The sequence below is a fragment of the Melitaea cinxia genome, chromosome 1, assembly GCF_905220565.1.
Source record: "Melitaea cinxia chromosome 1, ilMelCinx1.1, whole genome shotgun sequence".
Classification (NCBI taxonomy): domain Eukaryota; kingdom Metazoa; phylum Arthropoda; class Insecta; order Lepidoptera; family Nymphalidae; genus Melitaea; species Melitaea cinxia.
This window is the reverse complement of record NC_059394.1, coordinates 2,938,944-2,951,395: the sequence shown is the minus strand read 5'-3', so window position 1 is coordinate 2,951,395 and position 12,452 is coordinate 2,938,944. Positions and strand designations below refer to the sequence as shown.

The 12,452-nt window shown below is 42.9% G+C and overlaps 1 protein-coding gene across 1 annotated transcript; it reads right to left on the bottom strand.

Annotated features, from left to right (window-relative positions):
• Nucleotides 1-731: 731 nt before the first annotated feature.
• LOC123654020 (uncharacterized PE-PGRS family protein PE_PGRS54-like) lies at nucleotides 732-8,671 on the bottom strand. Its single transcript, XM_045590015.1, has 2 exons — nucleotides 8,652-8,671; nucleotides 732-8,592 (listed from the first exon to the last, which is right to left on the bottom strand). Exons 1-2 carry the CDS (start codon nucleotides 8,669-8,671, stop codon nucleotides 732-734), a joined length of 7,881 nt encoding a protein of 2,626 aa, XP_045445971.1.
• Between the last annotated feature and the right edge of the window lie 3,781 nt (nucleotides 8,672-12,452).

The following is a 12,452-nucleotide window of genomic DNA, read 5'->3' as shown; positions in this document are numbered from 1 at the left end:
TGTGAAATCGCTTGACACAGCTAGTGTTAATAGAAAGGAGAAAGTAATTCTTTTAAATTTTCAATATCTTTGTAATTAAATTAAATACTAATAGACTATACCATTTTGTTCATTAATGTTTTTTTACAAACTGTGTTTTATTATTTATTCATTTACTTTTATTTCAGTGACGCTAAAATATTTTTTTCTAATAAAAATAATTTTAATTTCACAATTTTGTACTGATACCACTAAGTTTATACATTAATCCATTATTATAGAAAAAAAAAATACTACAAAATATTTTTCCTGCTTTTTGGACAAATATGTATATATATATATATATATATATATATATATATATATATATTAAGTTTCTTTACGTGTTGTTTTTTTTGTGTAAGGTTTTATTTTTAAAAGAAACATTTACAAAAAAATGCAAATATATTTAATAATTCTAATAACATACGGATAATGTCATCATTATGGTAATTATTTTAAATTATTATTTTAATTTACGATAATGTGAGTCATTTTCTTGTAAATAAACAATATTTTACATTATAATTCTTGATATAATCAATATTTAAATATATAAAAAAAAACAACATTTTAATATAGTTGTTAATAGCAAATAAATTGGATTACATGTCTTGTAATTGAGGATACAAAGGTTGTTCATATATTTTCTTTTACTTTCCGTAAAAACTAGGACTTGAGGCTACATAAGCTTTTGTAGAAATGAATGCATCTCAATGTCTACCACAAGAGCCAGTTCTGCATCCGCCACAGATACCTGCTACGCAACCTCCTGAGCTGATTCCAAGGTCTGAGCGTTCATGTACTCTTGATCCGCCGAATCCACCGCCTCTAAGACCAAAACTTCCATCAAATAACCCACCCAGTCTACCACCACCACTATGACCACCATTGCCTCTACTTCCAGTGCCAAAACCTTCTGATCCTCGTCCACCACTTACACCTCCGCCAGTACTACCAACAGAACTGATTCCAAAACTGCTAGATTCATGCCATTTCATGCTATGGCCACCACCGTAACCTCCAGTATTACCGTCAATTCTTCCGTTTCCACCTCCAAAGCTGCCTCCAAAACCAGAGCCGCCTCTATAACTTCCAAATCCACTGCTCCAACTGCCAAATCTACCACTTCCTCCATTTAAACCTCCTCCTCCAAGGTTGACGCCAGAGCCACTGTTACTAGTGATTACAGCTCCTCCGCTGTCATGGTTTTCTTTCGCATTACTTTCAGACCCTTTAGCATATTTACCACCTAGACCTCCAACAATGCTGCCTCCAAAGCTGCCACTTGAACCTGATCTTAACTCTGAAGATATCCGATGGCCAGTGGCTAGGCCTCCAGAGACACCACTTGCACCACCTAAACTACTAACTTCTCTGTGGCCATCACCAGATTCACTGCCACCAATGAAAAAAGCTTCCCCACGGCCATGGCTATATTTTCCACTACTTCCAGATCCTTCGCCATGTCCATCGCCTAGATTTTTAACAGTGCTACCTCCGAAGCCACCAGTTGGTCCGGCTCCTAACTGTCCAGAACCTCCATGGACAATACCGTGGCTTCCAGAGCCACCACTTAAGCCACCTGTACTACTACTTTCTCCGAGGCCACCACTAAATGTACTGCCAGTGGAGATGAAAGTTTCCCCGCTGCCATAACTTCCTTTTTTATTGCCACTTCCAAACTCTTTACTGTGTCCATGGTCTAGACCTTCAAAAGTGCTGCCTCCAAAACTGCCTACTGAACTCTCTTTTGACTTTGCTGATCCTACATGACCAATATCCAGACCACCAGAGCCGCCAGTCGCACCGCCTAAACCACTACTTCCTTCGAGGCCAACATTAGATTTACTGCTACTGATGAACAATTCTCCTCCACTACCGTAGCTTTCTTTTCCAGTGGTGCTTCCAAATCCCTTACTGTGTCCACTGTCTAGACCTACAACAGTTTTACCTCCGAAGCCACCAGCTGGTCCTGCTCCTAGCTGTCCAGAACCTCCATGGGCTATACTATGGGTTCCAGAGCCACCGCTTATGGCGCCTGAACTACTACTTTCTCCGAGGCCACCACTAAATGTACTGCCAGTGGAGATGAAAGTTTCCCCGCTGCCATAACTTCCTTTTTTATTGCCACTTCCAAACTCTTTACTGTGTCCATGGTCTAGACCTCCAAAAGTGCTGCCTCCAAAACTGCCTACTGAACCTTCTTTTGACTTTGCTGATCCTACATGACCAATATCCAGACCACCAGAGCCGCCAGTCGCACCGCCTAAACTACTACTTCCTTCGAGGCCAACATTAGATTTACTGCTACTGATGAACAATTCTCCTCCACTACCGTAGCTTTCTTTTCCAGTGGTGCTTCCAAATCCCTTACTGTGTCCACTGTCTAGACCTACAACAGTTTTACCTCCGAAGCCACCAGCTGGTCCTGCTCCTAGCTGTCCAGAACCTCCATGGGCTATACTATGGGTTCCAGAGCCACCGCTTATGGCGCCTGAACTACTACTTTCTCCGAGGCCACCACTAAATGTACTGCCAGTGGAGATGAAAGTTTCCCCGCTGCCATAACTTCCTTTTTTATTGCCACTTCCAAACTCTTTACTGTGTCCATGGTCTAGACCTCCAAAAGTGCTGCCTCCAAAACTGCCTACTGAACCTTCTTTTGACTTTGCTGATCCTACATGACCAATATCCAGACCACCAGAGCCGCCAGTCGCACCGCCTAAACTACTACTTCCTTCGAGGCCAACATTAGATTTACTGCTACTGATGAACAATTCTCCTCCACTACCGTAGCTTTCTTTTCCAGTGGTGCTTCCAAATCCCTTACTGTGTCCACTGTCTAGACCTACAACAGTTTTACCTCCGAAGCCACCAGCTGGTCCTGCTCCTAGCTGTCCAGAACCTCCATGGGCTATACTATGGGTTCCAGAGCCACCACTTATGGCGCCTGAACTACTACTTTCTCCGAGGCCACCACTAAATGTACTGCCAGTGGAGATGAAAGTTTCCCCGCTGCCATAACTTCCTTTTTTATTGCCACTTCCAAACTCTTTACTGTGTCCATGGTCTAGACCTCCAAAAGTGCTGCCTCCAAAACTGCCTACTGAACCTTCTTTTGACTTTGCTGATCCTACATGACCAATATCCAGACCGCCAGAGCCGCCAATCGCACCGCCTAAACTACTACTTCCTTCGAGGCCAACATTAGATTTACTGCTACTGATGAACAATGCTCCTCCACTACCGTAGCTTTCTTTTCCAATGGTGCTTCCAAATCCCTTACTGTGTCCACTGTCTAGACCTACAACAGTTTTACCTCCGAAGCCACCAGCTGGTCCTGCTCCTAGCTGTCCAGAACCTCCATGGGCTAAACTATGGGTTCCAGAGCCACCACTTATGGCGCCTGAACTACTACTTCCTCCGAGGCCTCCACTAAATGTACTGCCAGTGGAGATAAAAGTTTCCCCGCTGCCATAACTTCCTTTTTTATTGCCACTTCCAAATTCTTTACTGTGTCCATGGTCTAGACCTCCAAAAGTGCTGCCTCCAAAACTGCCTACTGAACCTTCTTTTGACTTTGCTGATCCTACATGACCAATATCCAGACCGCCAGAGCCGCCAATCGCACCGCCTAAACTACTACTTCCTTCGAGGCCAACATTAGATTTACTGCTACTGATGAACAATGCTCCTCCACTACCGTAGCTTTCTTTTCCAATGGTGCTTCCAAATCCCTTACTGTGTCCACTGTCTAGACCTACAACAGTTTTACCTCCGAAGCCACCAGCTGGTCCTGCTCCTAGCTGTCCAGAACCTCCATGGGCTAAACTATGGGTTCCAGGGCCACCACTTATGGCGCCTGAACTACTACTTCCTCCGAGGCCACCACTAAATGTACTGCCAGTGGAAATGAAAGTTTCCCCGCTGCCATAACTTCCTTTTTTATTGCCACTTCCAAACTCTTTACTGTGTCCATGGTCTAGACCTCCAAAAGTGCTGCCTCCAAAACTGCCTATTGAACCTTCTTTTGACTTTGCTGATCCTACGTGGCCAGTACCCAGACCTGTAGAGCCGCCAATCGCGCTACCTAAATTGCTACCTCCTCCGAGGCCGGCATTAGATCCACTACTATTGATGACGAATGCTCCTCCGTTGCTTTGATTTCCTTTTCCAACGGTGCTTCCAAATCCTTTACTGTATCCACTGTCTCGACCTACAACAATTTTACCTCCGAAGCCTACAGCTGGTCCTGCTCCTAGCTGTCCAGAACCTCCATGGGCTATACTATGGGTTCCAGAGCCACCACTTATACCGCCTGAACTACTGCTTTCTCCGAGGCTACCACTAAATGTACTGCCAGTGGAGATGAAAGTTTCCCCGCTGCCATAACTTCCTTTTTTATTGCCACTTCCAAACTCTTTACTGTGTCCATGGTCTAGACCTCCAAAAGTGCTGCTTCCAAAACTGCCTACTGAACCCTCTTTTGACTTTGCTGATCCTACATGACCAATATCCAGACCACCAGAGCCGCCAGTCGCACCGCCTAAACTACTACTTCCTTCGAGGCCAACATTAGATTTACTGCTACTGATGAACAATTCTCCTCCACTACCGTAGCTTTCTTTTCCAGTGGTGCTTCCAAATCCCTTACTGTGTCCACTGTCTAGACCTACAACAGTTTTACCTCCGAAGCCACCAGCTGGTCCTGCTCCTAGCTGTCCAGAACCTCCATGGGCTAAACTATGGGTTCCAGAGCCACCACTTATGACGCCTGAACTACTACTTCCTCCAAGGCCACCACTAAATGTACTGCCAGTGGAGATAAAAGTTTCCCCGCTGCCATAACTTCCTTTTTTATTGCCACTTCCAAACTCTTTACTGTGTCCATGGTCTAGACCTCCAAAAGTGCTGCCTCCAAAACTGCCTACTGAACCTTCTTTTGACTTTGCTGATCCTACATGACCAATATCCAGACCGCCAGAGCCGCCAATCGCACCGCCTAAACTACTACTTCCTTCGAGGCCAACATTAGATTTACTGCTACTGATGAACAATGCTCCTCCACTACCGTAGCTTTCTTTTCCAGTGGTGCTTCCAAATCCCTTACTGTGTCCACTGTCTAGACCTACAACAGTTTTACCTCCGTAGCCACCAGGTGGTATGGCTCCTAACTGTCCAGAACCTCCATGGGCTATACTTTGGGTTCCAGAGCCACCACTTATGGCGCCTGAACTACTACTTCCTCCGAGGCCTCCACTAAATGTACTGCCAGTGGAGATAAAAGTTTCCCCGCTGCCATAACTTCCTTTTTTATTGCCACTTCCAAACTCTTTACTGTTTCCATTGTCTAGACCTCCAAAAGTGCTGCCTCCAAAACTGCCTACTGAACCCTCTTTTGACTTTGCTGATCCTACATGACCAATATCCAGACCGCCAGAGCCGCCAATCGCACCGCCTAAACTACTACTTCCTTCGAGGCCAACATTAGATTTACTGCTACTGATGAACAATGCTCCTCCACTACCGTAGCTTTCTTTTCCAATGGTGCTTCCAAATCCATTACTGTGTCCACTGTCTAGACCTACAACAGTTTTACCTCCGAAGCCACTAGCTGGTCCTGCTCCTAGCTGTCCAGAACCTCCATGGGCTAAACTATGGGTTCCAGAGCCACCACTTATGGCGCCTGAACTACTACTTCCTCCGAGGCCACCACTGTATGTACTGCCAGTGGAAATGAAAGTTTCCCCGCTGCCATAACTTCCTTTTTTATTGCCACTTCCAAACTCTTTACTGTGTCCATGGTCTAGACCTCCAAAAGTGCTGCCTCCAAAACTGCCTATTGAACCTTCTTTTGACTTTGGTGATCCTACGTGGCCAGTACCCAGACCTGTAGAGCCGCCAATCGCGCTACCTAAATTGCTACCTCCTCCGAGGCCGGCATTAGATCGACTACTATTGATGACGAATGCTCCTCCGTTGCCTTGATTTCCTTTTCCAACGGTGCTTCCAAATCCTTTACTGTATCCACTGTCTTGACCTACAACAATTTTACCTCCGAAGCCTACAGCTGGTCCTGCTCCTAGCTGTCCAGAACCTCCATGGGCTATACTATGGGTTCCAGAGCCACCACTTATACCGTCTGAACTACTGCTTTCTCCGAGGCCACCACTAAATGTACTGCCAGTGGAGATAAAAGTTTCCCCGCTGCCATAACTTCCTTTTTTATTGCCACTTCCAAACTCTTTACTGTGTCCATGGTCTAGACCTTCAAAAGTGCTGCCTCCAAAACTGCCTACTGAACCCTCTTTTGACTTTGCTGATCCTACATGACCAATATCCAGACCACCAGAGCCGCCAGTCGCACCGCCTAAACTACTACTTCCTTCGAGGCCAACATTAGATTTACTGCTACTGATGAACAATTCTCCTCCACTACCGTAGCTTTCTTTTCCAGTGGTGCTTCCAAATCCCTTACTGTGTCCACTGTCTAGACCTACAACAGTTTTACCTCCGAAGCCACCAGCTGGTCCTGCTCCTAACTGTCCAGAACCTCCATGGGCTATACTATGGGTTCCAGAGCCACCACTTATGGCACCTGAACTACTACTTCCTCCGAGGCCACCACTAAATGTACTGCCAGTGGAGATAAAAGTTTCCCCGCTGCCATAACTTCCTTTTTTATTGCCACTTCCAAACTCTTTACTGTGTCCATGGTCTAGAGCTCCAAAAGTGCTGCCTCCAAAACTGCCTACTGAACCTTCTTTTGACTTTGCTGATCCTACATGACCAATATCCAGACCGCCAGAGCCGCCAATCGCACCGCCTAAACTACTACTTCCTTCGAGGCCAACATTAGATTTACTGCTACTGATGAACAATGCTCCTCCACTACCGTAGCTTTCTTTTCCAATGGTGCTTCCAAATCCCTTACTGTGTCCACTGTCTAGACCTACAACAGTTTTACCTCCGAAGCCACCAGCTGATCCTGCTCCTAGCTGTCCAGAACCTCCATGGGCTAAACTATGGGTTGCGGAGCCACCACTTATGGCGCCTGAACTACTACTTCCTCCGAGGCCACCACTAAATGTACTGCCAGTGGAGATGAAAGTTTCCCCGCTGCCATAACTTCCTTTTTTATTGCCACTTCCAAACTCTTTACTGTGTCCATGGTCTAGACCTCCAAAAGTGCTGCCTCCAAAACTGCCTACTGAACCTTCTTTTGACTTTGCTGATCCTACATGACCAATATCCAGACCGCCAGAGCCGCCAATCGCACCGCCTAAACCACTACTTCCTTCGAGGCCAACATTAGATTTACTGCTACTGATGAACAATGCTCCTCCACTACCGTAGTTTTGTTTTCCAATAGTGCTTCCAAATCCCTTACTGTATCCACTGTCTTGACCTGCAACAGTTTTACCTCCGAAGCCACCAGGTGGTATGGCTCCTAACTGTCCAGAACCTCCATGGGCTATACTATGGGTTCCAGAGCCACCACTTATGGCGTCTGAACTACTACTTTCTCCGAGGCCACCACTAAATGTACTTCCAGTGGAGATAAAAGTTTCCCCGCTGCCATAACTTCCTTTTTTATTGCCACTTCCAAATTCTTTACTGTTTCCATGGTCTAGACCTCCAAAAGTGCTGCCTCCAAAACTGCCTACTGAACCCTCTTTTGACTTTGCTGATCCTACATGACCAATATCTAGACCACCAGAGCCGCCAATCGCACCGCCTAAACTACTACTTCCTTCGAGGCCAACATTAGATTTACTGCTACTGATGAACAATGCTTCTCCACTACCGTAGCTTTCTTTTCCAATGGTGCTTCCAAATCCCTTACTGTGTCCACTGTCTAGACCTATAACAGTTTTACCTCCAAAGCCACCAGCTGGTCCTGCTCCTAACTGTCCAGAACCTCCATGGGCTATACTATGAGTTCCAGAGCCACCACTTATGGCGCCTGAACTACTACTTTCTCCGAGGCTACCGCTTAATGTACTGCCACTGGCGATAAAAGTTTCCCCGCTGCCATTATTTCCTTTTTTATTGCCACTTCCAACAGTGCTGCCTCCAAAACTGCCTATTGAACCTTCTTCTGGCTTTGATGATTCTACGTGGCCAGTACCCAGACCTCCAGAGCCGCCAACCGCACTACCTAAATTACTACTTCCTCCGAGGCCAACATTAGTTCCACTACTATTGACGACGAATGCTCCTCCGCTGCCGTGATTTCCTTTTCCAATGGTGCTTCCAAATTCTTTACTCTGTCCACCTCCAAAACCTCCGACAATGCCACTACCTAATTCTCCAGATGATCCATGACCAAAACTCAGGCCTCCAGAGCTGCCTTTTTGATTGCCTGAACCACTACCTCCTCCGAGGCCAACGTTAGATCCAATGCTACTGGTGACGAATGCTTCTCCGCTGCCATGGCTTTCTTTTTCATTTCCGCTTTCAGAATTTTTATTGTATCCATGGCCTAGACCTCCAGCAATGCCACTTCCGAAGCCACTACCTGATATTGCTTCTGAATCTTTAGATGTCCCGTGGCCAACGCCAAGGTTGCTAGAGCCTAAATTGCTACCTCCTACAAGGCTACCACTAGATCCACTGCCACTTATAACGAAAGTTTTTTTACTGCCATAGTTGTGGCTACCTTTTTCGATGTCACCTCTTTCTAGGCTTTCACCACCACCCACGTGTTCGCCAAGGCCACCTCCAATTTCACCACTTAGGCCTGCTCCGAAGCGGTTAAATTTTTCTTGAGCTTGGCCAAATATTTCATGTACACCTTTGTGGCCGGCTTCTAGACCACCTTCAAAGCCGCCCCGTACTCCACCCCTACTACCGCTGCCACCTCCAAATCCAAAACCACCGCCGCTTTCAAAGCCAAGTCCTCTACCTCCAATGTAGCTTCTACGAGCTCTTTCTGGAATTTGTAAAAAACCTCATGTACTATTTTTACGTATTACACAGAAAGTAAACAGAGTTAAATTTTTGCATACAAATTAAGGTAAAATTATATTACTTGTTACTGAAAAAAAAAGGAATGCATAATTACATTTCTAATATACTTATTATATTGTTTGCAGGGGTAATAAGTATTAAGAACCGGGACTTTGACTCGAAAAGGTTGAAAAGATATTTTAAAATATTTTTGTTTAACGTATTAATAATTTTTACTGTGTGGCTACGGTACTAAAGAATATGGCCACCCCCTCTCTTCCCGTGGGTGTCGTAAGAGGCGACTGAGGGATAACACGGTTCCGCTACCACCTTGGAACTTAAAAAGCCGACCGGTGGCGGGATAACTGCTGGCTTTGAAATACACAGGTCGAAGACGGGCAGCAGCGTCTTCGGTGCGACAAAGCCAGCCCTGCGGTCACCAACCCGCTTGCCCAGCGTGGTGACTATGGGCAACACACATGAGTTCACGTTATTTTTAGCGTAAACTTGTGGAGGCCTATGTCCAGCAGTGGACTGTATAGGCTGTAATGATGATGATGATGATTAATAATTTTTACAATTTACCTGTGGCATTTGCAGAGGCCAACAAAATGGCAAATACTAAACTAAACGACCGTCTCATGGCTTCGTGCTTTCGAACTAGCTAAGATGTCATTTTGTCATCCTTTTATACATCTTTCGTTGTTATAATTTACGCTGAGACAATTCAAAAAAACATCGTACGCATACCGGTAAAACAAGCTACCGCTGGAAATTCACATTTGCACGTTTGTGGAATTGTTCTCGTTTTATTGATAAATTAATTTTAAGTAAAATTACGTACAAATTATTGATCTCCCATTAAACATACTAGTCGAATACATAACTTTTAGGCTATTGAATCTACTAAAATATTTTACATTTAGTAAGGAACATAAATAACAAACCAGCTATGCCCAAGACTATCTCTTTCAAACAAACAAACACTTATAAAACTTTTACAGTAGTTATTAGAATAATCGTCAGTTTTTATTTATTTAAAAAAAAAAGAATTAATTAAAGAGCAAAGTTGAGTTTCGCAAGGTTGACAAATTAAACGTTATTTTATGTTTTTGTTGTGCTAGTTATATCTACGTTAAAACTTTAGTGAAACCTTTTGAAGTAAGCTAGCTTACGAGCCAAGAATAATAATTTGATAAAAATAAGAATGTTATATAAAGTCAAATCGAGGTAAAACTTGACGGCATTCAGTTGATAATATACCTTATACCTTATTGAAATGAAAGCAGTATCTAGGTAAGATTGTCGCAGGACAAATGCAAGCTAAAATAGTTATAAAATTGGCGAAGTTCAAATTCTTTTGTTACAAGGACTAAAAGTGGCTGAAGTGGATAGCCAAATATGATCGTCATGTGTTGTCGTGTGTGTCAATCATGTGATAACCAAGATCGATACAAAAATGTACGAAGTCGACCATCATATATAAATATTTTAGAGCAGTTTATGATTCAGGTGTTGACGATATTTTTGAAGATTACAAGAATCATATAATAATTATTTTATTTATAAGTTCTTAATATCCGATATTGTTTTATTGTTATTTTTTATTAAATTATTTATATTTAAAAATAATTTAATTTTCTCTACAGTAAATTTTAGAAGTTTTAATATAAACAGGCCCTTATAATTTCAAAACAAGCACAACGGCGTTGGTCCAAGCCCTTACCCATCTCACTGTTTCAATATCGGAAATTTGCGAGTGACATACTCAGTTCGCGTTTGTTAAAAAAACAGACTATGGCAATGGCATCTTTATTATCAAAGGTAAATATCTGGAAAGTGTATGGCGGCATATTCTGGTTCGAGTAGTTTCGTAGGTATGATCGAGGCTGCGCCGACGCCGCGTTGGCGCAACGGTCACAGCCATGGATTGTTCCTGTTGTGCTGGCGGTTGTGGATTCGATCCCCGCACATGATAAACATTTGTATTATCCTTGAAAGTATGCCTGTCATCCAGCATCACTATTGTACACTTGGCAATCCTTGGGGATGCCCAGTGGGGTCTCTCGCAGATGTTAAAAAGTTAGTGTAGTAGTGTAGTTTCCCTCCGCAGCCTCGATCGCTACGCTACGCTTCGGCCTGTAATATCCCACTACTAGGCATAGGCTTCTTTCCCCATATAGGAGAAGGATCAGAGCTTACTAGAGCTTACTAGATAGAAATCTTAGGTCCACCACGCTGCTCCAATGCGGGTTGGCGGATATATTCCCTACTATAAGTAACGATCGCTATCAGGTGTACATGATAACAACCGGGACCGACAGCTTAACGTGCTCTCCGTGGCACTCTGGAGAGACCCACAAGGACTGCACAAACACCCAGACCAAATGTTTGTCATGTGCGGGAATCGAACCCGCAACCGCCAGCGCAACAGGTACAATCTATGGCTGTGACTTTTGCGCCAACGCGGCGCCTACCTATAACACGAGCTCATATTCCAGTTCTTTCTCGGTAAAGGCGGTAAGTCTGTGGAATGCCCTTCCTTCTAAAATCTGTCAATCCCCTACTATATCTGTCTTCAAAAATCGAGTTAAGAATTTTTACAAAACCATGACTCAATTTCTTACACGCATATATTCGCCATTATTTTCTCAAAACGACTGATATTTGTACCCAATTAAGCATATTATTATGTATTATTATTTAATTTCTTCTTTATTATTTATATATAATATTATTTATTTATTTATTATATTATATATTTAATTATTATTTATTTATTTATACCTTTTAATACTGTGAGTATTGCGTATGTGTATATATATGTATGTATTTATATGGTAGTGTATATTATATAATTATAAATTATATTATATTTTTAAGCTGCACAAGCCCCTTAAATTCAACAAGCTCCTTTCTGGTGGATAGTCTGGAAGAGATCACAATCTTGTGATAAGACCGCCCGTTGCATGCGATGTAATCATTTTTTTTTCCCCTTTAAACTTTATTCTTATGTAATTGTTATATGTTACTGTGTGCAATAAAGTTGTTTATTATTTATTATTATTACAAAAATTCCCACATTTTCTAGGAAATTGTTTTTTACTTTTAATTTTTATTTTTCTTAATGTCCTTTATATTTATTTTAAATCTTGCTATATAGAATTAGTACACATTTTCCAAACTCTACGAGGTGTGATGCTTCATTTCATAGAGATGAAGATGAAGATGAGAGCGTGTATAAGAGTTTATTTTATTAAAAGAGAGGAGCACAGTGTTTATGGTGCTAGGTGACAAATAAATTGTTATTCGTATAAGGGTTTTGGCAATACGAGTAAGTACCTAATACAACGTAGAGGACGAACAATGATGAAATGATGAATTAGATCGAAAAAAATTATAACAAAGAAGTTGTTTACTTTGTTTATAAAGTTATTTTGTTTATAAAGGTGTCAATTTTTTTTTCTTCAGTGACACAA

Excerpts from the sequence above, each read along its gene's own strand:
- LOC123654020 (XM_045590015.1), bottom strand. The coding sequence starts at position 8,671 with ATGGCAGTAAAAAAACTTTC. Across the intron at positions 8,593-8,651 it reads ATGGCAGTAAAAAAACTTTC|CAACCTTGGCGTTGGCCACG; the intron begins GTTATAAGTGGC and ends TTTAGGCTCTAG.